The sequence below is a fragment of the Micrasema longulum genome, unplaced genomic scaffold, assembly GCF_059751315.1.
Source record: "Micrasema longulum isolate JH-2025_06_02 unplaced genomic scaffold, ASM5975131v1 h1tg001224l, whole genome shotgun sequence".
NCBI lineage: Eukaryota > Metazoa > Arthropoda > Insecta > Trichoptera > Brachycentridae > Micrasema > Micrasema longulum.
In genome coordinates this window covers 149059-175615 of record NW_028278411.1, presented here as the reverse complement: position 1 = coordinate 175615, position 26557 = coordinate 149059, and the positions used below count along the sequence as shown (strand labels likewise).

At 31.2% G+C, this 26557-nt stretch overlaps 1 protein-coding gene across 1 annotated transcript in view; it reads right to left on the bottom strand.

Moving 5' to 3' along the window:
* LOC148276406 (limbic system-associated membrane protein-like) overlaps nucleotides 1-26557 on the bottom strand; it is a 119404-nt gene that overhangs the window by 36561 nt on the left and 56286 nt on the right. Inside the window, exons 2-4 of the mRNA XM_088234310.1 lie at nucleotides 26423-26553; nucleotides 19310-19476; nucleotides 14765-14842 (exon numbers count right to left, since the gene is read on the bottom strand). Of these exons, the coding sequence (XP_088090436.1) occupies nucleotides 14765-14842; nucleotides 19310-19476; nucleotides 26423-26553 (376 nt within the window). The remainder of the gene's footprint in view (nucleotides 1-14764; nucleotides 14843-19309; nucleotides 19477-26422; nucleotides 26554-26557) is intronic.

The following is a 26557-nucleotide window of genomic DNA, read 5'->3' as shown; positions in this document are numbered from 1 at the left end:
TAAACACCTCTCTCCCGCTTCCACTTAGTCTACTAAATAACATTGTGTTTTTCTGTTTGCCTTTATAATATTTTTCTTTGTATAAACGTGTCCTTAAATGCTATTGGGCGTATATTCGTATATAAATAAATTAATAAATACAATTTTGGCAAACTCAGTTTTCGTTGGGGTGCAAGAATCAGGAAGTTCCTTGTTCTTCTGACTTTTGCCCGAAACCTACGTATCCTGCATTTTATAAGAAAAACCATTTCTTCCCGCAACATTTCCGTTGTACTAATGGTATTTACGCCCCGATTACTACGAAAAGTTAACAGAATTATCTTCGACTGTCTACAAAGAAAAACCAATATTTATGGGACCACTGGTTAAATCAGGGGTTGTTAAAGAGCTCGCCCCTTACCTGATAGCACGGTACTTTACGGATCTTGGCTTTTGGAGGAGGAGATGTAGCAAAATGTGAACTCTCGCCTTCCACACTGTGGCCAGGCTCTTCAATTCAGTGCATTTATTTAAATATAACATATACATTATAACATAAACATAACATATACAAACATACATTTAATACGTACATATTATGACAAAGAAAAAAATACATGAAAGAGATTCATGTCAAAGTAGTAGAAGAATCCTACTCCGGAAAACCCCTTTGGATACCTGGAACAGATCAACATCCAGAGCAATGTTGTTCAGCATAGCGGTAGCTCTTCCAACAGGCGTAACCATCGCCAGGTTGGTCCTGTATATCGGAATATGAAACAATCTATGCTGACTCTGTCTTAGAAGCAAACAAACCAATGCTCATCATTATCTCAGAATGATCGACAATACCGCGCAACAATCGATAAAAATGTGTAGTCAAATACACAATTCTTCTAGTCTCTTAACTGTTGTAGCCAAGTATACCCTGGAGAAACTTGGTCGGATAGAACCAAGGATAATACCCGCACTCTCTAATGTAGAAATATCTCAGAAACTTCTTTGGGATTTTCTCTATCATAAGAGAGTACTTCAGTTCATGTGGCCCCCAAATCATCGAGCCACTCTCGAGTCTACTTCGCACCAAGGAGTTGTAAAGAGTTCTCAGTACGCGGGTATTTTCAAAAACCCTGGCAGTACGCAGAACGAATCCCAACATCAACAAGACCTGGGCTAAGATAGCGAGAACTATTAACGGAAACCCGTCAGAATCAATCAAGAGTAATTAATTAGTGTCCTACAATTATATTTGCTATTAATCAAACATCAAGAGTCTTCACAGATTGCAGTGACGTCAGGAGCTTGCATGACACTGACCTCTACCACTAAAAATAAGATATTTGTGTACGAAAATGAGTATTTCTATTTTTTTTTCTGCATGAACAGTCAAAGTATCTTTGTCGATAACAAATAATTGAACATGTTTAGAAGAAAAAAATTGCATGCATATTATGTTTTTCATACAAAAAACTTAATTTTAGTTTGTAGATAAAATTGAAGACAAATCGGGGCCCTGAAAAGTTTGAAAATCTGTTAATACGCATTGTTATCTTTTATTGTTAATGCTTGCAATGTTTTTTTATTTTATCTTAAACTCACTGACGTAGATGGATGTGCAGTAATCTCTTAATAAAAGCGTCTTAACTTTATAGCTACATCGGAACAACCAACGGGCAATGATTCCTGCCCTGACACTAAATGCCGTTCGCGTTAGTTGAAGTTCATAGTATTTATGCTTTACAAGTTCAATGCGTTCAATTTATCTTGAACAATGACGTAATGCCGGCAAAATATAAATTTCCAAAACGCTATAACTAAAATTTATTTTTATAGATAGAAATATAGATTTTTTAGTGTTAAGACCAAAAAACAGCAATTGTAGACCTGCTGTAGAATATTTGATTGGGAACCATAAAAACACTAACATGACACGGCTCCCGTAACTGGCGCAGGGCTACGATTTTTGCATGGATACGGTTGTCGTATCCGACGCATCAAACGTGTTAAGAAATATGGATGTTTATTATTAAAAAAAAAAAAATCTGCATAGTTATCACGTCCCAATCCGCCCACAGTAGTAAATAAAAAACTTCATTGATACTCCGATTGCTGTGTAGCTTTGTCATTTTTGTTACATATAAAGTAAGTTGATTGTTATTACGCTTCAACTTCCAGTTCAGATTGCAGTCCAGATTAACAACCAATATGTCATGTCCAACCTACCAGAAATCGAACCTAGGACCTCAAGTATCTTAATATGATATTTTTTTCAGGATCTTTTCGGTAGTGTAGTTGTCGAGATAAAAGTGTCTTACTAGGGTTTTGCTTCTGTTTTACACAGATAACTATATTTTTCATACATTTGGACACAAAAAACTTTTTTTTTTTATATGAAACTGTCAATTTGTGAAAAAACTATCCCGTGTTTGTAGATATTGTGGCTACCGTATCGTTATAAAAATATAAATCAGTTAATAAAAATATTTATCATCGCGTGTCGGGTTCGTGACGTGTGCGGATGCAATTTATGATTTTGTTACCAGCGATTCTCAAAACTGTTTTCATTTTATGGGCCCCACAAACATTTCAATGTGGAAATAATAAAGTGTGCAATAAAACATCCGGGTACTTCCTATCTTTAATACAAATCGCCTGTGAAATTTGCATAGAACATAAATTACTTCAACCTTTATCTATCTACCTAACGTTCATATAGAATATTTACCAAATACACTTTAAAAAGATATACAGATACTCTTATTATAACAGAGATAAATAACGGTTTTAAGACAAAAATGTAAAAGTCTAGACATCCACAGCAGGTGAGTAATACATAGAGAAGTATATTTTTTGAGCCGTATCAAACATTTTATTTATAAATTTACTCTACAAAAAAAAAAAAAAAAACTGATGGAATACCATATGTTCAAATCAAATCACAATTATGAACGAAAGTTTGTAAAGTGGGCACTTAAACCACACAACGACTGGCCAGGATAAATAAACTTTGTTAGTTTCTAAAAGTTCATTGTCCTTTCGGTAAAAGCTCCCATTATATAATCGTACTTTAAAATATTTATCATTATCAATCTCGATAAATTCCTAAAAGAATTTAAATCAGTACATAGTCGAAAACATTTGGACATGGACATAAAAACTAAGACTCAGGGTTCCTAAATACAAGGTGCTTTTATTTTTAAAAACAAAATTTACGTTATTTTTGCAGCACAAAAAAGCCAAGAGGTCCAACTTCGGTAAAAGTTGAGAAAAATTACGTTTCAATTATTGTGATTTCACAAGAAAACTAGCCCGGAACTTTTGTGAGTGAGCCAAATGTCACAGAAACTACACTTCGGGGTTTGACTTTTATGATAGGTGCGTATTAGTGAGGGTACGTTTGTGATTGTATGTGGTTGTAGTTTGCCTTTAAGGTCATTTTAACTAAAATTGCACTAAAGGGTTAGAGTTAACGGCTTTAAAAAAAAGTTCGCAAAATGTGGAAAATCCAAAATTTTTCATTTTTACGAAATGAATTTCTCTTGTGAGGTACAAGATAAAATTCTGAAATAACGCCTCGATTTAATATCGATCATGGTATTCAAATTGTGTAATTCAATTTTTTTTTAAACTATTTTATGGCGCGTCACGGCATCGAAATATGTACAAACAAGCTGCTACAATAATATAACGCTACATAAAGATGGTTTGTATATCATGGGAAGTCAAAGTTCACAACACAGAAGGAATTTAATGCATGACAAAAATTAATATCTGAAATGTTTTGAAATTCTGCTCGGCAGTGACCTTGTGCTGTCTGGTACATTTATTTATTACCTCTTTTGAGTTACTGTAAAATATAAATCTGGTATTTTGTCAGTTTTAAACAGTTTTATATATATATAATATATATATTGCATATTAATGATGGTTTGCAAGAGATTATTGAGCAACCTTGAAATAACGCAGTTTATTGTTCCTTGTCCGAAGTAATTTGTAATTCGGGGAACAACAAGTGAGTCCTTTGTTTTTAATCTAGTGCTGTGAGTGTGAGAAACTCTTTTTTATTATATTCAATTGGTATTTTTTTTTTTTTGAGAAAGCATATACATTAATTTGGTAGAGAAATAATCATTACACGTTTGATAAAACGCGCGCCAGCAAGGAATACTGTCATTTTATTATTTCTTGCCCTTGTCCCTTTAATTACATCTCTGAGCAGTAGGACGACTATAATAGATTGTAGTTTTTTATTATAGAATGGCACAATTTTAAAACATAAAATATACAATAAACATTGCCGTATCTCTTAAACGAAAATAGATTTTACCCTTGTCGAGCTCTGTGACCTTAAAACTCATTTTAATTAATTAAAATTTTAATTTAAAAACCTATTTTCATTAAACGTTATTGATTATATGTCTTGAATTGTAGTCTAATAGTAAAGCCAACAAAACATAATTTAATTAAGTTGGTTCCGGGGTTTTCAATTTAACCGAATTCCATACCCAAAAACGAAGCTCTTAATTAAGCTCCATATTTTTTGTTTGTTAAAACAACAAATAATCATTATTTTGCAAACCAAATGAAGTGATGTATTTTGTTTTCATATAGAACATATAAATTAGATTATAAATTCAAATCTTTCTTTTTTAAATTATGTTTTAAAAAAATAATAACAATTAAAAAGCACTGTTGTCGTTTTACACCTTGTTTTTTTCGAATAAATCTTAAAACTTACATCTTATCAGCAAAATCATTTGGTTTTTGTTTTGGCAATTCATTCTAATAAAAATAAGATCTGAAAAAGATTTTGATTACTTTACAGTTAAAAAGATATATTCAATCCGAACGAACTTACAGAACGAAAGCATAAATTGATGAGAAAGCTGTCAGATTTTTAACTTCATACAAACAGACAGATATAAAATAAAGTAGTATTGCACGTCTAAACATAGACAAAATGCTGTTACTTATCAATAAAATAATATAATAATTCTATTAAAATTGAAGTTATTTTCATTTTTAGTATACCACGAAAATTAAAATACGTGTATTGATTGATTTTTTTATTAAAAAAACATTATTCAGCTAACAAGGGTACTTACTTACCCCGTTTAATGCTAGGCAATACTTATAGAACTCTTAATTTTATGGTACCTTGTATTTTAATTTAATTTCAATAGCCATTAGGCTTAATTTATGAAACAAGTATGAAATAAGACAGTTGTTACTAGATCAAGAGTTTTTACATTAATTAATTTACATACATCATGATAGTGGGATAACTTATATGGGATTTCTTTACTTTTATTTCATAATGTTTTATGTTTTTGTTTGCTACGTAACGCCTAAAATAAATTAACAAATAAAATAAAAATAATTGCGTTCCTATACATAATATCTAAAGTAGTAATATGTATTTGTTATTTGTAAAATCTTTCTATTTTTACTCTGATTGTTATTGTGTTGATGTAAGAATATTTATTTTTAAGTAGGATGCATTTAATTTAGGTAGATCTCAACCAACAAGCCACGATAAATAGCTTGGCAGAATTTTTGTATTTATTAATTTGTTTTTTTTTCGGCTATGTATCATAAACATAAACGAAGGTTGATACTTAAGTATAGAGAAATGGCAACACCAGTGTGAATATGTCAAATCTAACATTGCCATCGTAAAGATTGCCATTTTTAATGGTTAACGTACTCAAAACGTTTTATCATACGAGCGATATTTGTGTTGTTTATAGATACTTGAAAAATTAATTTTGATAAAAAATGGAATTAAATCGTGAACATTTTCGTGCATGATATTCTATGACTTTTAACGTGGATTAAACCAACAACAGTGTGCCGATCAATTTTTTGCGACTTTAGATAATAAAGCACCATTTCTAGCCACCGTGTTTCGCTGGTTTTATAAATTCAATCGTGGTCGCACTTCGTTACTGGATGAATTTTGTGAAGGTCAGTCAAAATCAGTGGTTGTGCCAGAAAAAATGGATGATTTGCGTGAATTGATATTGCTAGATCGTCATGTAACATACCTTGAAATTGAGGCATGCTTAGGCATTAGTTGTACTTGCATACATTCAATATTATATGAACATTTGGTCATCAAAAAGATTTGTTCGCGTTGTATACCGCATAATTTAACAATCGCTCAAAAAAAGGCTCGTGTTGATTGGTGCCAACAAATGTTAAATTCAATCACGGTACTTCAAAAGAAGTATATAAGATTGTGACAGACGACTCACCTAAAAATTTCTGGTCGTATGTGAAGTCCAAATCCAAATCTAACTGTATTCCTAATAGTCTTGTATTAGGTAATATGCGAGTAAACACTGGTATTGAAATTTGCAACGCATTTTCTGAATATTTTCACTCCACTTTTCTAAATCCAGCTAGTATCCAATCGAAAAATTCCACTAATCCCTCATCTACCTCGTCTCATGTGTATACCTCAGATATTAATTCCATAGTGATTACCACAGACTATGTAAAAAATCTACTCTTAAAGCTAGATACATCAAAATCAGCTGGACCTGATCACCTTCCCGCATGTTTTCTCATAAATTCTGCTAGTACTATATGTGTACCAATCACTTTGCTGTTCAAAAGATCTCTCAAAGAATGCACAATCCCACATATTTGGAAATCCGCTTTTATAACACCAGTCCACAAGAAAGGGCCTAAAACCGATATTGCCAATTATAGACCAATTTCTAAACTGTGTATAGTGTCTAAAGTATTTGAAAGAATAATCTATAACCAACTATATTCCGCCATTAAAAACTCACTGAGTCCATCTCAACATGGCTTTCTAAAAGGGAGATCTACCGTTTCAAATTTAATCTTACTTAATGATTACCTTACTGATTCAATGGACGGTGGTCATCAGGTAGACGTTATTTACACCGATTACAGTAAATGCTTCGACCGAATCGATCACAAATTACTATTAAAAAAATTAACTAAAATCGGTATTAGAGGTGACCTCTTCAGATGGTTTTCATCTTATATAGACAACAGGTCGCAAGCGGTAGTGGTTAATAATTTTATTTCTAGTTGGGTACGGGTCCCCAGCGGGGTGCCTCAAGGGTCTCTTCTGGGACCTTTGCTCTTCATAATTTTTGTTAACGACATTGATAAATGCTTTACCTCTTCGCGTTTGCTTTGTTTTGCTGACGACATGAAAATTTTTGCAACAATCAAGACCCCAGCTGACGTCTTTGATCTGCAGTCAGATCTCGACCGTCTAGAGGATTACTGCAACTCCAACTGCTTGGACCTTAATCCTTCTAAGTGTTCAGTTATTACATTTAGTCGCAAAGTAAAATTTTTACGTACTAACTATGTGCTTAAGGGTCAAAACCTCCAACGCTCATTATGTGTAAGGGATCTAGGTGTCTTCCATGATAGTAAATTACTTTTTGACGCCCATGTTGACAGCATCATAAAAAAGTCATCGCGTGCGCTTGGCTTTGTTATGCGTAGCTCTACGTCGTTCACTATGGCAAAGACACTTAAAATCCTTTACTGTACATTAGTGCGAAGCAACTTAGAATATGCATCACAAATATGGAATCCTATGTACAATGTGCAGATATCACGCATTGAAAATATTCAAAAAAAATTCGTAAAGTTCATGTGTTTCCGGTTGAAACTTGAGTTTAAATCTGACCAGTATATTCATATATGTAAAAAACATCACCTACTGCCTCTGCAAAAACGTCGTGAAATAGCGGATATAATTTATTTACTTAAAATTGCCTCTGGTTCAATTGACTGTCCTGAACTACTTTGCAAACTTTCTATCAATGTTCCTTCCAAAGTTTTAAGAAATAACCCTCTTCTTCACATACCTCTTGTTTCATCTAATTATAGGCAAAATTCATATTTATGGCGAACTTTTAATAATTTTAATGTACTAAATAAATCATTTAACATAGATTTATTTGAAAATAATCTTAATAACGTGCGGCGTTTGCTTTCAAAATAACTCGTAGTATTTTTTTTCTTTTCTTTTAAATTAACATTTAATTACTATTCATTTTATGTTCGAGAATCTTTTTTAAATTACTGTGATGCTACTTGTGAAAACCTGTAATTGGCTTATTTGTTATTTGTTTTGTTATATAAATATGATATAATTATAGCTGTTGGTTATCCAAATAAATAAAATAAATAAAATAAAAAAAAAAAAAAAAAAAACAAATTATGGATCAATGCATTTAAATCCAAAACTAAACAATAATCGACTGTATGGGTCTTTCAAGACGAGCCAAATCCAACAGGGATTGTTCGCGCACGAAGCACTATTCTAAATAGTACACAACCCATAGAATTAAGAATAGTCCAGAAACCGTATACGCATATCAAATAAAAGGCGACAAAACTACTCATAAATGAGTAGGTTTACGTTTTGACCCATTAGTTTATTTGTAGACGTCGCTCAGTACGCAACTCCTGATTATAATTCAACTATGCAGTGTTGTGTTCTTTTGAAGTGTACTTATATTGCTAGGATCTTAAAAAAACAGGATGGTATCACATTTCATGTGTAATTAGCAAACAAACGTTTAAATAGCAAATGCATTACTTAAAACTTTGATTATTTTTCAATCTGTCAGATTGTCGAAGAAATAAAATGGAAATTTCGTTAGTGTTGCCAGGGTAGTAAATTTTTTTACCCTACTTTGCTCATCTAATGCAAGAACTAATGAAAATTAGACCTTGGATTAAACAACGCCGTGTGGTAGCATTTGAACGAAATTATCTTCAAAACATCAAATATTATTTAACATGATATAGAAATATCCGTTTTATGCAAAATAAATTTGTTTTAAATTTTAAGTTCAAAGTTCATAAATTCATATTACTCTCATAATATTGTACAAATGCAGTGCCCTATGCACCATTAGGTGCGAAAAGGGAATGATGATGATGATGTTCGGAAAAATAAGGGAAACCAAATGCAGAAGACGAATTATTCTCCAGTTCTGACAATGCAAGCTGTCACACATCAGATCAAACAAGTGAATTTTTGAGCATTTAAAACATTTAATTGATGGGTTCTCCGCCGTATTGTCCTGATTTAGCACCTAATGATTTTTACTTATTTCCGCATATGAAAAATTAATTACAAAGTCAACGTTTTTGACGTCTAAAGAAGCGGTTAATACGTTCAAATCACATGGTTTAGAGGTACTTCAATCGGACTGGAACAATAACTACAAAAATTGGTTTTAAACGCATGCAAAAGTATATTGATCTTTAAGGAGAATATTTTGGAAAACAATAAAGCTTTTTTCAATTTCAAATATTTGTTTTTACTTGTCTATCTCAAAACTTAAGTGGCAACCCTCGTATGTACGAATTAAAAAGAAAAAATATTAAGCGTAGTGACCAAAATATTACTGTTTTTATATTTTTTCATCACCATAACTTTATAAATAAGAACCATAAATTTGATCGCTCGGCTTAAGCTACGTGAATCGGGGTTCTTATACATTTTTGGATCAAAGGGAAAGGTTAATGCTTGACTGAACAATAATACTCGCGAACTTATTGATTTAGACTACTCTACCGCATAACACTTGTGGGAACTTACACAAATATTATATTTATTTATTTATTTATTTATTATTTATTTATTTATTTATTTACGGACAAAGTCCATTATATTCTTACATATACAAAGGAATTTGTATAAACATAAATAAATTTATTTCGTATAAATTTACTCTATCGCTTTGGTTTGGATCATATCTAACAAATTAAGTATAACGTAAGAGTAATGGCAAATTATTTTGCTACTTTATTGTACCTACAGTAATTTTCAATAATTTTCCATATTTTTCTTAGTTTGATATTCTTATGAAAAGCTACTCAACTATTTTACTAAAATAAACTCCCCGGGGAGCTGTAAATATTAACACATTACAACAGAGATAAAGAACATATATTCAAAATGGTGAATGTTATTCATTGCGTGGCCACAAGTGGTCAGTTATTTTTTTTTTAAGATAAACATTTGACAACATAGATGGAGAATATCTTAGAGAAAAAAATATTGAATCAAATGCATTTACAGGGCTTCTGACTTGTCGTTGGCTGGTTTAAATTTCCACATGTCTATGCTTGAACATATTAATCCTTCAATTTGCTGAATTTTGTGAAAATGAAGAGCTGCCAAAGACCTTAAACCATTCAAAAACAGATCGTTAGCCCTGTAGATGCCTAGACTTTTATATTTCCACAGCTAAAATGTTCTTCATCTTTGTTGTAGGATGATAATATTAACAGCTTATATTAGTTTATAATTTTAACCAACAACATACTATGCATCATCGGCCTTGCGACGTACTGGTCAGCGCATTTGTCTACCATGCACGAGGTCTCGGGTTCGATTCCCGACATGGTTGACACTATATATTCATTTAAAAATGTGTTTTTACACTTGAAAATTTCATACTCCCTGGACTGGCATCTGAAACGTAAAACTGATCATCTTACCTTCATGTAACAAAAATGATCCAATACACTGCGATTTGTATGCAAATACAGTTCCCTTTGCACCATATGTTGCGGAAAGGGAATAATAATGATGATGATGATACTAAATAAAGAAGAGGTTATACATAATCTTTGAGGAATTCAAAATAAACTGTAAATGGTCAGTATGCGTAAATACGTAAATGCTTATATATGATCTGTGTCTTCGGTATAGGGAATTTGCGGGTTTTACATATTTTATTTGTTTTCGCTATCACGCATAGGAAAAACAGCTGTTGGTAAAATTGCTAGCTTGAAAATTGACTTTCCATTAGTAATTTTTGTTCTTCAGATAAAAAATGATTAAAAACTAATCTCAAAACAGGAAACATAAAACTCCGATGAAAAAACACGCCTTGCAGATACGACAGTTTTACACACAGCCATATCTCGTTTTTAATTCGGTCTCATAGGAAATGATGTTTGCATGAAAGGGGTGTTGACTAAAGCTCGTTTTATACGGATCCAAAAATTGAACCAGCAACTGCTTCGAATTTAATTTAATTCTGAACTAGTTGCTAATTGACAAATATCAAAACAATGATAAATATTTTTGGGAAAAGATAATGATCTAAGTCTTAGTATTTTTACTTCACAGCAATAAACAAACAAACGAAAAATTTAAAAAATACTGAAGATATAAAAATAATTTACTCAAATGAAAATGATCAAATGCATTCGATTATTAAATTCATTCAAAAAAATATGTATTTTAACAAATGAAATGATGAATTAATGAATCGACGAATGATGGAGGAGTAGAGAAATGGTTAAATCTTTTCCTCCAAGCTCAAGTCCTTAAAGTACCAAACTATTAGGCAAAAGGCAAGAGCTTTTACATCACCAGGTTCAATCGATGGTCCAACCAAGATGCGGCTTCTTTTGAGATATAAGTAATGCGTCACATTCACACGCAGAGTGGTGTTTATTATACAGTTGTAATGTGATCACTTTGAGCATTCAATAACAAATCTTACGTCCTGCGAATATCTTAACTGTTTTATAATGAAATCTAAATGCCTAGATTTTAATCTAAGAAAGCCCAAAAATAATATTTATTGATCTTGAAATTTCTGCCAATCTAGATAAATTTCCTACAAGGTAAAATTCAGTTTCGGGCTGCAGATATTTGGACGTACCAACTTAAAGTGATGTTAATGTAAGTAATTTTGCTATTTCTACTTGTATTATAAGTCACATTTTTTTGTTTTGACATTAATTTGTAGACAAACGTAATGCGCGATAAACATAGCCATGTGAATTATACAAATACTCGTTACAAACATATGCGTAGAAATTCTGAATTGAAATAAAATAAAAATTATTAGGTCAAAAATATTTTTTTTTTAAAACCTTTTATTGAAAATTATAATGGCGTCCCAAAATTTTGTGACAAGATTGCATGTATTAAAATAAAATATTCGCTTACATGCATGTGGTGTTTTACTAACTAACTATATGACCTACTATAACAAAGATTGGAGTATACTTAACGAGAGATGTAGGCAGTACGAATAAAATCAAGCAGTGTTAAATAAATGCAAATTAAATTTACGTTTACGATAAATGCCGCTAGCCGTGTCGTGTCGGTTGACCGGTACCAACGTTAAACGAAAAGAACCTGATTTGAGTTTCCGTTTCGCCACAGTTGGTGTCTTGTTAGGTTGGTATATTCGTGGGCTTGGTACTTGGTGTGCTGCCAGTGCTTATAAATACAACGTTTGTCACAAATGAAAACTTTACATAAGATAATTAAAACTTCATAAATCAGTAATTTTGCATCAAACTTTAGTGTTTTTTTTCATTTACCAAATATTTTACTTTTATAGTGTACATGATTTTTAAGTATTTTTGCTTAAAAAATGTAAACAAGTGGACAACTGACCATTTAAAGACTTGCGCGGCATTAAAATGATTATATATTTTCCATGAGATAAGCATTAATTGTAAAACGTGTTTTATATCTTTTCTGTCAATTGCTTTTTAATGTAAAAGAGATGATATTTTGTAGTGTAAAAAATATTCCATAATTTTCATTTTATCATGTTTCATCATCAAAAACAAAATGAAAAGCTTATGTTGTATTCAAATTAAGGCAATGATTCTGCACACAAGATTAATAATATTTATTGATATTGCATCAGACAGTATTTCCTGTTTCGAAATGAGATAAGTTTTCCGATTCGTATAATACGAGCTTAAATGCTTCTGGGTAGAAACATCCTTCGAAATATTTACAATTTTCACCGTGAATTTACTACAGGGCTGGTGCCGGCGTCCATGTTTTTTCCAACACGTGTTGCGATTCAAAATGTAATCAAAGCTTCGCCGGTGATGCTTTACGAATACAAAGTAATTAATATTTTATCAGCCTCTATTTTGAAAAATCTCCGATTTATTCTGAACAAAACTCTTGCCTCTAATTGGCTCGATTCTCAGCTAAACAATTTGATATATTGACAATATTTTGAGTTTGTCCCCCTTAGAAATTATTGAGATTAACTGTAACTTTATCTTTTGTCTACAAACATTTGGACAAACTCAAATATTGTTATGTAACTTTATCATAAAAAAATCTAACAGTTGGAGAATAATTTGAGAAATACGGATATCCAAGCATAGGCAGGTACTACATCTCTGTTTTAAGATGAAGTGTGACTGTAAGTGTGTGCGTGTGATACAAGTACGCTAAGAGTAACACAGAAAATAAAATATAAAAACTTATTTCTGACAAAAATAAATACAAAATAATTAAACAAAGTTTATTATGTCCAAATGCTTGCAGACTGGCTGGATTTCCTCCCTAGGGAGTTGTTCAAATTTAAATTTATTTCAACAGAAAGGGAATACATTTTTGAGAAGGGAATATGAAAGCCTAGGCATTTACAGGGCTTATGACCTGTCATTGGCTTGCTCAAGTGCCCAGTAAATGCCTAGACTTCCATATCCCTTCTCAAAAATGTTTTCCCTCTCTGTTGAAATAAATTTAAACAAAATAATTATTTTAAAACTCTCATTTCGAATGCAGATTTAGAACAAATAATAATAAGTGTATCAAAGGGAATGGCAATCAAATAAATAAATAAAATTAACGATGGGGTGTGATTTGCTATTGCAAACCTTGTTTCAAATTTTCTAATGTGTTTATTTACCACTTAAAGAAAATGGCACCGAAATGATTTATTTTTTTCAAATTATTGTAAAAACACAATTGCAGAACTGCCTTCTCGTTACCTACATCTTAATTTGCTGTCCTAGGCCTTAAACTTTTCAATACTTTAAATCCTGCTGTAAAGTTCTCAAACATATTTGATAAAACAATATTTAAGTATGTCCAAATGCTTGCAGACTGGCTGCTCCACCCTTGGGAGTTATTCATATTTAAATTTATTTCAACAGAGAGTTAAACATTTTCGAAAAGGATATATGGAAGTCTAGGCATTTACAAGGCTAATGAATTGTCATTGACTGGTTTAACTTTAACAAAAGTCAACAGATGGAAGAGTTGAGGAAATCGGGATGTTCAAACATGGGCAGAATGGTAAATGTTGCACAGTGTGTAAAGTGGCCACTTAAACCAGCCAATAACAGGTCATAAGCCCTGTAAATGCATAGACTTCCATGTTCCCTTCTCAAAAATGTTTTCCCTCTCTGTTGAAATAAATTAAAATATTTGATAAATGTTACTTTAAGCGGGGGTGACTCACTGGATTATTTAGAACGGGAATCGTGGTTTGTTTTGATAATCTGTAAGAGTACATTAAGAAAACTGGTTGTAAATTTTATTTATTTATAAGTTTGAATCACAACATTTTCCTTTGTAAAATTATTTCATTCATCAGTTTAATTAAGTATGCTAAATGTAGTAAAATTGCAAAATCTCAGGCTAAATGTTGTAAAACGATGTAAATAACATCGTGGGGTAACTATTTTAATCAGGTAATTTTAAAATCAGCATTTTTGAGTTACCACTAAAAATACATTGTTGTAACCCATGAATGCTACAAATAGACAAGTCATGCATTCAAATCATCAAAATATCAAACTAATTTCAACATAGATGGAAAATATTTTGAGGTCTGCTAACATTTAGATTTACTCATAATATTATTTAAATGAATTACATCACGACCGGTTTATTTGTAGCATGCATAAATAAATAATCTAAAATATAAAAAACAAATAAAATAACTCTCTTAAGGTCTAATCAATTATTTTCTTTTCTTACCTGAAATCTCTCATCATTCGTGTATGTGAGTAATCCCGATGAAAGTATGTGCCAATCTCTCTTACGCACCCATGATATCTGCGGTAAAACATATTAATTAATAAAATGTGATAAAATTCATCTTTGTCTAGGCGGGTAAACAACAGTTCTGTGTATGAAATAGAAATAGAACCCTGGACGACTGCAACAGGTGTACACCAGTGGGTAAAACAATTCAAATCAATCTCACCCACATCAATAAAGGTGACGGTACTTTTTTAATTCACAAAACATTAACAGATGGAAAAATTTAAAACATATGGGAGTTTTTGTTTTTTATCCATAAATATTTTGTCTGTGTCTAGGCGGATAAAAAATACAGTACCAACGTTCAGAAGTATAAGACTGGTCACCTTACCTTCCGTGTAACAAAAACGAACAAAATTCGCTATAATTGAAGTGACCATTCAGTACCCCGTGCCCAACTAGGTGTGGATAGAAAATTGATTTCAGATTTTTTTTCGTACTTAAGTTCATTTAAATCTAACAAATTACAACATGGATGGAGAAAACTCTCAATAAGGGAATATGGATGTCTAGGCATTTACCTGGCTTATGACCTGTCATTGGCTGGTTTAAGTGGCCACTTTACACACTGTGTATCATTCACCATTTTGCCTATGATTGAACATCCATATTTCTTCAACTCTTCCATTTTTTGATTTTAGTGAAGTCAACAAATGGAAGAATTGAAGAAATTTGGATGTTCAATCATAGGCAAAATGGTGAATGTTACACAGTGTGTAAAGTGGCCACTTAAACCAGCCAATGACAAGTCATAAGCCCTGTTAATGCCTAGACATCCGTATTCTCTTATTTAAGGTATTCTCCATCCCTGTTGTAATTTGTTAATCTTAATGACTCCCAAGGGGGTGAAATCCAGTCTTTTGTCTACAAACTTTTGGACAAACTCAAATATTGTCATTTAAAACTCTTTAAAAAAAAAACTTACAAAAATTAAATTGTAAAATTTGATGGTTTTAGGTGAAACTGAAGTAACTTTTTTGAAGCCTTTCTATGTATGCCAATGTATTACAAAATACGAAAAATTATTTTTATTATATGATTTTCTATTAAAATCTACTTATATTTTTTTCAATTGAAAACCCTTTTTAGATTAACAAAATAACCAAAAAAATGTTATAACATTTATGTAATGGGAGGGTATTTTCAAAATATGTCTGACTTCAGCCTTGAATATATGTATGGTTGTTGACTTCAGTATATTACACATGTTCAGTCCGTTGTTTAGCTGTCGAGGTTACATTTCTTGTTTTTACTATCTATGTGGTAATGATGCGACGTCCTTGTGTCGTCATTACAAGCCAGCTATTTTCGTAAGTGAGATGTCATCATCCTTGATGTGGCTTAGTTTGAGTTTATAGATTAGTCTTAGGGTTTCAAAGTTTTTCAAGTTGTTTATATCTAGAACCCAGGTGTTGTTTTAAATATTACAGTGTGCAATATGATCATTCAAACTTGCCAATGACAGCTCATAAAGTAAAACCCCATTAATGCCCAGGCTTCATACTTAGAAGAGATGGGGTCACACTGACCCATTTTATTAGGCTGATAAGAGGGAATATCGAGAACTCCGCCATTTTAGTAAAATTTAATTTGATTGTTTCTGATGGATATCTCAAACAGCGTCGGTAGATTTAACTTTACCTTTTGGCTTCTAGAACCAACCCTCGCCAAGAGCAATCAGGCAGCTTAACATGATCACAAAATATCAACATATCTTACATCAGTAAAACTACATAATGTTTAAGAGATACATACTCTTACTATTGGATTGATTAAGGGTATCTTATCTGATTTGTTGTCTTAATTTTATTTATTGCCTTAAATAATTTGTTTTAATTGTCATATTATTTTTGTATGTTAAAAATAAATTTGAATTAGAATTTCAATTCCTTTCTAGAAGTTTTCTCTAAATCTTGCTTAAGAAGCATATAATATGAAATTGTGTTTAATTTATTTAACTCTAGTGTGGTGTAACACGCGTCTACATATTATAAGCATGAAAGTAACGACAAAACATCAATAAATATTTTGAAATGTATAAAAAAGAGCACGAAGATAGAACTTATAAGAAAAAAGACGAGACGCCGTTCAGTGGCTGGTGATTGCGTGAAAATATTCAGTCGGTGGCAGTGAACGAGAGTGCACGCTAGTTAAATGACCAGCGTATTTCTGATTTTAAATTTATATTGCCGTAACAGGCCTATTTAGTATTAAACAGCATTTATCAATATTATTCCTAGCTGATTTCCTTTCTTTCTGATCATTATGGTACCTACCTTACATTAAGATAGAAGATTTACAAAAATAGAGAATTTGAGTTTGGAACAAAATAAACAAAATTTTGACATAACATTACATTGATTAGAATTCTTGGAATCGTCGCGCGTCGCTGAGAAAGTTGTTTCATAAATCGTTTAATATCATAATCATAATGAACTTTAACAATGTTTGGGTATGTCCAAATACTTGCAGACTGGATGGATTTCCTCCCTAGGGAGTTATTCATATTTAAATTTATTTCAAAAGAGAAGGAAAACATTTTTGAGAAGGGAATATGGAAGTCTAGGCATTTACAGGGCTTATGACTTATCATTGGCTGGTTTAAGTGGCCACTTTACACACTGTAATATTCACCATTCTGCCCATGTTTGAACATCGACATTTCCTTAACTCTTCTATCTGTTGACTTTTGTGAAGTTAAACCAGCCAATGACATTTCATAAGCCCTGTAAATGCCTAGACTTCCATATAACCTTTTCAAAAATGTTTTCCCTCTCTGTTGAAATAAATTCAAATAAAAAAAATTATCATCCAATGCACCAATATTGAAGAACATCCTTGTCGCATCAAAGATAAGTCCATTCCCGTGCTCCTTTCTGTTATTCAAATACTCCAACTTTGTACAAAATTGAATGATATTCGTTTTTACATTATACAGTCCGCTTATCGTCAACAGATCTAAAATATATAATTATTTTATAAGTTATGGAAAAAAAAATAGGTTAAAGTAGGTACGTCTTTTTATTTTTTGTTTTCAAGTGTCTGAATTTTAGAGTATTTCGTATTTTGCTTGATGTATGACGATGTTACAGCGCCCCGCCGCGCCCAAAATTTTTTTAACAAAGAGTTTTAAGAGTAAAGTAATACGCCACTGTTATCGTTACTCAATAACGTTTGAGAATATAAAGTGAACCATAATAACATGTTCAGGTTTAAAATCTTTATCATTCCTTTTAAAACGAATTTTATTTGAAAACACCATTATCATAACAATCTAAATGGTTGATGTATTTTTTAGTCAAACAAATGTGATCGTAAAACGAACAACAAAGAACCCAATACATATTGTTCTACTTAATGAGAGACATAAACAATACCGAAAATCCATTCAAAACTTTTACGCGCTGTGTTTTGCCGATAGATGCTCCATAAATAATATTTATGTATTGCAAAATGCTAAAATATGACAGAAGAACAGCGAGAAAAACTTGCCTACCTCCGAAATTCTTCGAATCGATTTTCTCCTCAAAACAAAACCAGAGGAAAAACATATCTGGGGCTATTTTATTCCATTTGGAAAACTTATGTTGCTTCTTGAATACTTATATGGAAATAAATTTTTGCAGCAGTGTAAGTTTTTTTATGTGGACAGAAATAATAAAATATTTTGAAGCTTTTAACGCAATTTATATGATAAAATATTGTTAAGATATTTTTTTCATACAACTTCATGCTTCGAAACGAAGTACGAAAATATGCACAAAGAGATGGAATAATAAAGGATTTTTATCACTTTTTAAACGGTTGCGTTTTCTTAGGTTAAAGCGATGTCTTTTGAAACTAAGCTCTTTTTACTTACGGTATTATAACTATGAAAACTCTGCTAGTAATGGATATGAATGAATTTTGAAATTTTACTTTAAAATTATGATATTGAAAAAATTGGATGGTTTTCATACTCAAACGATTTGATTTCTTTTTTTGAACCCAGTAGCGCATATAACACTTTATTAGTACAAGAATTGCAATTGATCTGAATCATTTTCGTAATATGAAAATATAAATGATCAGTTTCACGCTTCTAGTGTCTGCCCAGGAACATTCAAATGTTGTATTGTGTGATCTAAAAACCAATATTTTGCATGGTAGATGAACGCACCAAACACTAACTGTACTTAAAGGTGACTTATCTCCGATTTTCAATTGAAGATTTTTAAATAAAAGTAGTTGAGAAAAAAATTACTCAAAAACAAATCATAGAAAAAATTAAAGTTATTTAAGTAATTGTATGCTTACACAAGGGACTAAAAACATTTTGTTAGGTGAATGTTAAAAATTATTATAACTTTTTGAAACTTATAACCTTCCTAACATACTCGTATATTGTACACGGTGTTAAAATAGTCGGTTGACATAACCATTTCAAAGGAAAAAAAACGAGTTTAAAAATTAAGAACATAATGAGTAATAGGTTCTTACCCCTCTATCAGTCTTATGCCTCACAGGACAATGCAGAAAAGCAGTAGAACCAAGTTGTACTGTAACGTTGGTAACAGTATTATTATCCAGTGCTGGCTCGAAGCGCTGGAATTCTTCAAACCCGCTGTACCACAGCTGTTGCCAATCGCCATCGTGACCTGTTTCATCTGAAAAACAAAAGCAACTTTGTATAATCGTCATCAAAATGTATGAGATTTGGTCAAAAACTAATGTCTCCTATTTTTTTCTACTGTTATTTGTCAAAAAAACGACATTGCTAACAGATAATTTGTCCGTTTTCAATATAATATTCGTCAATTTTCATAGTTTTGGTCCATCTTTTAACCAGGACATGTATTTCATCATGGTAAAAATCACAGTTTTACTTCCTAAAACATTGAAGCACAGACGTTTTCACGGCATACTCAGCAAAGTGAATCCCAAGATGAACTTTTTTAGCATTCCGAACATATGAAATTCTGATGGCCCCAGGTCAGGGCTCAGACTAGGTCATTTGCCATATCACTGAACAATCTTTTCAATGGTATAAGTAGTCTTGCATCGTTGTCCAAAAGAAGAATGTCCTCCATACCTTTTGTTGGGTAAACTGAATGATTTATCTCACCGCGAATAATGTCATCAACTCGCTGAATGTTCTGTAAAGCCACTGCAGTTAACGGCCTGCCACTCCGCTTTTCGTCCACAACGGTGTTTGTCCTTAAGCTTCGTTATAGCAATAAACCGACCATCTAACAGTGTTGACATCCGCTGTTACATCATTTAACACATTTTTTAGTCTTTCATGAATGAAGAATAGAAGTTTTATCATCTGAATTCAAGAATTCAATCATCTGTACGAACATTGATGTCAGCAATTTTGCAAGCGACTGCAGCGTTGCCACCTGTTGACACAGAAAGTAACTACTGCAGTAGATTGTAGAAGAAGGTTCGAGAAATAGCGCCAAATTAAAGAAAAGTAGAAAAAAATAGGAATGTTAAGTTTTTGACTGACCTTTGTTAAACACATGTATGTTTTCATCGTTATTTTATGTAGGTTGGATTAGATTTCATCCACAACGTCAACAAATGTAGGAAATGTAACAATATTGATCTTTAAGTAGTTAGTGATTGAATTTTTAAAGATTTTCATAACTTTTTCTCTCTTTTTATTATTTTTTTTTATATGTTTTTTTACTCTTTAAATACATTTTTTAAATAAAATCTTTTATCTTGTTTTTTGTTTTGTTTTTCTTTCTTTGTACTAGGTATTTTGATAAGTTTTTTTAAATGCGTTTTTTGCTAAACACATATACTTTTTATTAATTTATGTCTTTGATTGTTTTTTACTTTGTATTTATTTTACTACGTATTTTACTGGGTTTTTAAATGTGTGTTTAATTTTGTTTTTAATTCTATTTATTAATATGAGTTTTGACTTTGTATTTTACCATGTTTTTCACAATATTTTTACTGTGTCTACAACCTTTATTATTTTTCATATGTATGTCGATTACTGTTTTTTAAATACTTTTGACTGGCTTAGAACGGGGTAAATACTCATTGTAAGATACTTAAAGCAATTTTGAATACGTGTGTAATTGTATGTTTTTAATATAATATAGCATGGGCAGAATAATTAAAGTTTAAGTGTTTAAAGTGGTGGCTTAAATCAACCGACAGGCCATAAGCGATGAGTCTTCTCTTGGTTTTTTTCCTACTCTACATTTTCCCGTAATCTCCCTAGAGCAATGACAGTAAATAAGAATGTCAATAGTCATTTGAAATTTGCACACGATTTGCATTTGTAGAGGCAAAGTTGCGCCAGTATAGGTACTCGTTCAATTTAAATAATTAAAAGGAAAAAAGCACTTCTAAAATGTCGTATAGCGGGGTGATTTGTTGTATACCAAGGTCTGCCTTGTAAACTAGACCTGAGTAAAGACTTTTGCAAATAAAATTATCTCTAAACAAAGAATATATTACATAAAATTATCTTTACCACTCTGAAGTAACGGTTTGTCTTAGGTAATTTTCTCAAGTGTAATTTTTATTTTAACCCTTGCGGAAACAAGACGGGTATCTAGGGTTACACAGGTAGAATAGTTTTTCAATATTTTTTGTTTTGATTATCGCATTGATTTAGTTTTTCGCATTATCTTAGCCCATAATGTTAAGAATTTATCAAAACTATGAAATATAATTGTATATTTTTTTGCCGAATCCTTTCAATAATAATTCACATTCGTCAATGTTTTCCCCGTGCAAAAAGCAAAATTACACTTAATTGTTTAACAGTTTAATAATCTTTGATATGTTGGTCAGCTTGCATGTGTGTTTTTGCTATTTCCGAGCAGTTTTCTAGCTATACCCACAAAAATCCGAATTTCGTGTTTCACATTTAACATGCATTTACCCTCCTAACTCCCCACTGCACCACCTCACCGACGCGATCGATATTTAAAATCAGTGATGTTCAATTTGTCGTGAACGCACTCTTGCAACGGTATTTAATGAGAAAATATATGAATTTCTCAGAAAACTCAAAAGATTATGAAATAATTTAATAAACACTACCATGACAATCATAATGATATTTTAAGTCTTATTTATGGCATTTTAGCTGGGGTATTTCTGGTACCCCTTTTTATTTCAATGATATTTTGGCTTCACATGTTTCAAAAGTATTACTTTTTCAGCTAATACTAAATTAATAGTAATGACGTAAAATTTTGATGTACTTACTTACTCTTTGTGTAAAGCATATTTTTGTAGAACAATTTAAATAAAAACACATGTTAAAAAATAGTACGATCCAATATCGGAGTCCAATTTACCGAATCTTCTTTCCAAACGTGGATTATTTTGGGCCCATGTTGGATAATCCTACATCACACATTTCATTTGAGTCTACGCTGCACCACAACACCATAAATATAATTTGGAAATTAATGCAAATTATCTTTATATTTATAAAAAAATAAAATTAATCATTTTTATTTTATTTTATTTTACTCAAGAAACATATACAATTATACAATTACGTAGTTTTAGACTATACAAAATTAGACACAATTCTAAAAGGCTAGTTAAGCTTTCATATTATATTACCTTACATTCTTAAGTTATCACTTCGCTTGTTTTATTATTTCCTGTACATATATATATATTTTTCATGCTTTGTTTTTTACATCACAACAGGCCAGGAGGCCCAATAAAATGGGTAAATTATCGCACAGACCGTCCAGGATTGAGTAAAATCAATTTTAATTTTTGTGTTCTCACCAGGAATCAAACCCAGAATCTTGTGTGCGTAAGTCAAGCATGCTATTGTTCGTTTATGTTACCATACTATTTTATATCATGTGTCTTATTTTATTCTTCATACGTTTATCAGTATTGATTTTTTAAATAATTTTTACTTATTAATTGCGGTGCAGTCATCCCGGTTTTATCATCATCATCAATCCCCTTTTTGCACCCAGTGGTTCACAGGGAACTGTATCGGTGAACCGCGTTTTTCTTTCATCAGTTACATGAAGGTAAGAAGATCAGTCTTACGCTTCTGGCTCCAATCCAGGAAGAATGAAATGTTGCAGATAAACAACCCTGTTGCCAGGAATTGAACCCATGACCTCAGAGTTGTAGGCAAACGCGCCAACTACTTTAAAACGAAGCGAACTTGTCTGCACTCGATATTCTTATTCAGAATTTCAACATGAGAGCAGCTTTTGTGTCGAAAACACTCGTTCAGGATTTACACTACCCAAAATGTATTGAATTTATTTATTCATTAAATTTTTTGAGCACCCACCATTTTTCTTTCTAAAAGCATTAAAAGAAGAATCAATGTATATATTTATACTTTAATTTGACTGCGTTTATAATTTTTTTCACTTTTTTACTATTTTAAACTCTTTTATCTTGTTTTGATCACAAACAATTAGTTAATACAATGTTTTGAGTATGTCCAAATGCTTGCAGATTGGCTGGATTTCCTTACTAAGGAGTCATTTTTATGTTCAAACAAAGACAGAATGGTAAATGTTACACAGTGTGTGAAATAGCCACTTAAACCAGCCAATGACAGGTCATAAGCCCTGTTAATGCCTAGACTTCCATATTTCCTTCTCAAAAATGTTTTTGCTCTCTGTCGAAACAAATTTAAAAATTAGTTCATAGTTTATTGGGACGATTTAAATAATATTGTTTTACAAAAAATTATTTTCATCCTAAAACTAAATAACAAATTGAAGTTATTCATTAAATTAAAGTCAAAACCACACTGAATAATATTTGTTGTGAATTTAAATAACTCTTTCAGATGAAGTTTATTCGATGAATTTATCATTGCATATCTCAAAATTCAATATTAAGAAAATTACTGAAGTATTCTAAATGTTATTTTTCTTCAACGCGCTTCAGTATATTGAAATATTTTTATGTAATAATATATCGGTTGTAATGATATAAGTTTTGGAAACTAGAATCATAAGTTGTGCGGCGGATCTGACGTAAACTTTAATGGTTTTTCGATACGTTAAGATTCGTCTGAAATGCCATTTAACTTTCCAACTGTTTTATAATCGGTGATGCCAGCATTCCGGGAGTAAGGGAACTTATAATCATTTTTTCTTTTAGAGAGACGTTGTTTTCAAGTTTGGTTTTCATAAGTATCTAAAGGTCAGTAAACGCAATATTTTTTTTATTGGTAACATTTAGTTATTTGGTTACACGATAATGATTTTTCTGTTTTATCTAACAACTTAATCGAGAAATATCACCATTACGATTATCAATAAAAAAGTGTTAAATGGATAATGAAAAATTACTTGTATTATCAAAATCGATATGCATATTGTGGAAAAATGTATTCATACATAATTTTAAAATAATATTATGTTTTTACAAAAATGCGACATGTTTGGCCTTGACAATTGTGACGTCAAGATTCATGACGATTTTCTATTTAAATTTAAACGGTAACAAACAAAGTTCAAAATTTAACCAAATCTTGACGTATTAGGGGCGTAGCCGATGCAATGAACTGTTTTTGTGGGAATTGGATATTAAACCTGAGGTTAGGAAATGATCACCCGATGATACGCAAAACTTTTCAACTTATTATAGTTACATTTGTGTCATGCTTAGTGATCTTATTAGATAACGTTTTTTTCTCTCAATAACTTTTAATATTTTAACGTTTTTGCTTGTATATGTCATTTTTAAAACTATTGAAATATTTTTTGTATTTTTTTATACTTTTTTAGCTTGTATTATGTATATGTAATTTAAATACGCTTTCGTTATTTTTTTAATCTGTATTGAGTGCACATATTTTGTTAATTTAAAAAAACCTTTTTTTTTTCTTGTAATTTTTAACATTTGCACTCTCGTATTAGTTTTATATATATACACATACATGTAATTTTTAACTTTTTGTATTATTTAATTTTTCTTTCCCAGATTGTATAATGTATAACATCATTTTGATTTTATTTCCATACCTTGTATTATGTTTATTTTATTATTTTTAAATATTTTTCATACCCTTTTAATTTGTAGTGTATCATAATTTTTATTCTGCTTTTGTTAATAATGTTAAAGTTTAAAATATAAAAACGTCTGTAAATAAATATTGTTATCTGCTTGTCTCTTAATGAGTTTTTAACAAAAACTCCTTGGGAATATTAAATAAAATAACGTACAATAGGTTTTCAATTTAATAAAAATATTAAAAAAAGTTTTTTATATTTCTCTCAGAGTACTTGATATTTTGTCATTTTCGAGGATCCTCACGGACAAAATAATTTAAAATTATTTAATATCTTAAAAATGTGATACAATTGTATTATTATGTGTTAAGGTTAACTTAATGAATTCAAAAAAATCTTACTAATATTCACAGTATTTGCCAAGATATTATTTAATTAAGTGTAATTTGTAACGCTGCCGCCGCGCCGGTAAAATAGATTTCAATATTGTTTGAGTAATTATAGAACCATTATATTTTTAATTATGGCGGTCAGTGCTAAATAAGTTTTTAACGTCTCTGTGACATGTGAAGATCTATTGTGATGATGATCTATTGAATTCTTGCTCTTTTATTCTAGTTCATTAAAGGGCCGAACCAAGGAGTGAAGGTCGAGTGCTCTTATGTATTTTGCTAAATCTCCTCCTCCAAGACCTGGTCATTTAAATATAAAGCTATTACGTAAGGAGCGAGGGTTCTTACATTCCCAGGTTTAAATAGTAGTCCCTGAGGATGCGGCTTCTTTTGTGATATAAAGAATGATATTTATAGAATGTGTATGAGCGTGAGTGTTACATCATACCTAAATCTTGATGTTTCAGAAAGGTTCGTTCAAGCAAAGTGTTCATAAAGTCTGCAGTACCCCTGTAAAGGCTCAAGAGAAAACCGATAACTTGATTTAGGCAAATTTCATTAGATAAAATGCAAACTTTTACGAGTAAAGCAGTTTCTTTGCATAGGTGTTTAAGGCATTTAGAGCATTATTCACAGAGCTGCTGCAAATTGCACTAAATTAATCAATATCTCAACTACTACCATGAATATTACTACGATTTTTTTTGTAATCTTCAAGTAAATTTAAACTAGTAAGAAAAAAAATAAATCACATTTTTAGGTATATTAGATATTTTAAAATTAAATATTTATCCATCAGGATCTTTGAAAATTACAAAATATCGAATACCCCGAGACACGTTAATATGCCATTCATTTGAGAGAATATAATTTAATTAGATCACCAAGCAAAACACGAAAATAGTTTTAATTAAATAAAAAGAGACAGTGACTATCGGGCGATCATTGACTTACCTAAGGTTAACCTGAGGTAACCTCAAGTTATCACACAGTAATTCGAGTGATTTTTTTCACACGGAATGTTTAATATAAATAATAATTTTCAAAAAGAAAAAAGTTTTTAAAAAAAAATAAACTTGGTTTTTCAAAAAAAAAACTTGGTTATAGTTTTGCTTACAAAAAACTTCAATTTTTCCCTTTTAATTTCATTGAAATATAATATTTATATATAAGAAGGACGAAAATAATATTTTTACTAACACAAAAGAAGAATATGTTATATGACTTACCGGGTACTGGTGGGGTAGGTGGAGCAAGCAGTGCGGGAGGGAGCCACAGCAACAAAAGGGCGGATGCAACAATACCGCATGTTCCGCCCTCAAAGGACATTTTTGCCATGGTGCCCCCCCTCCAGGGACGCCTGT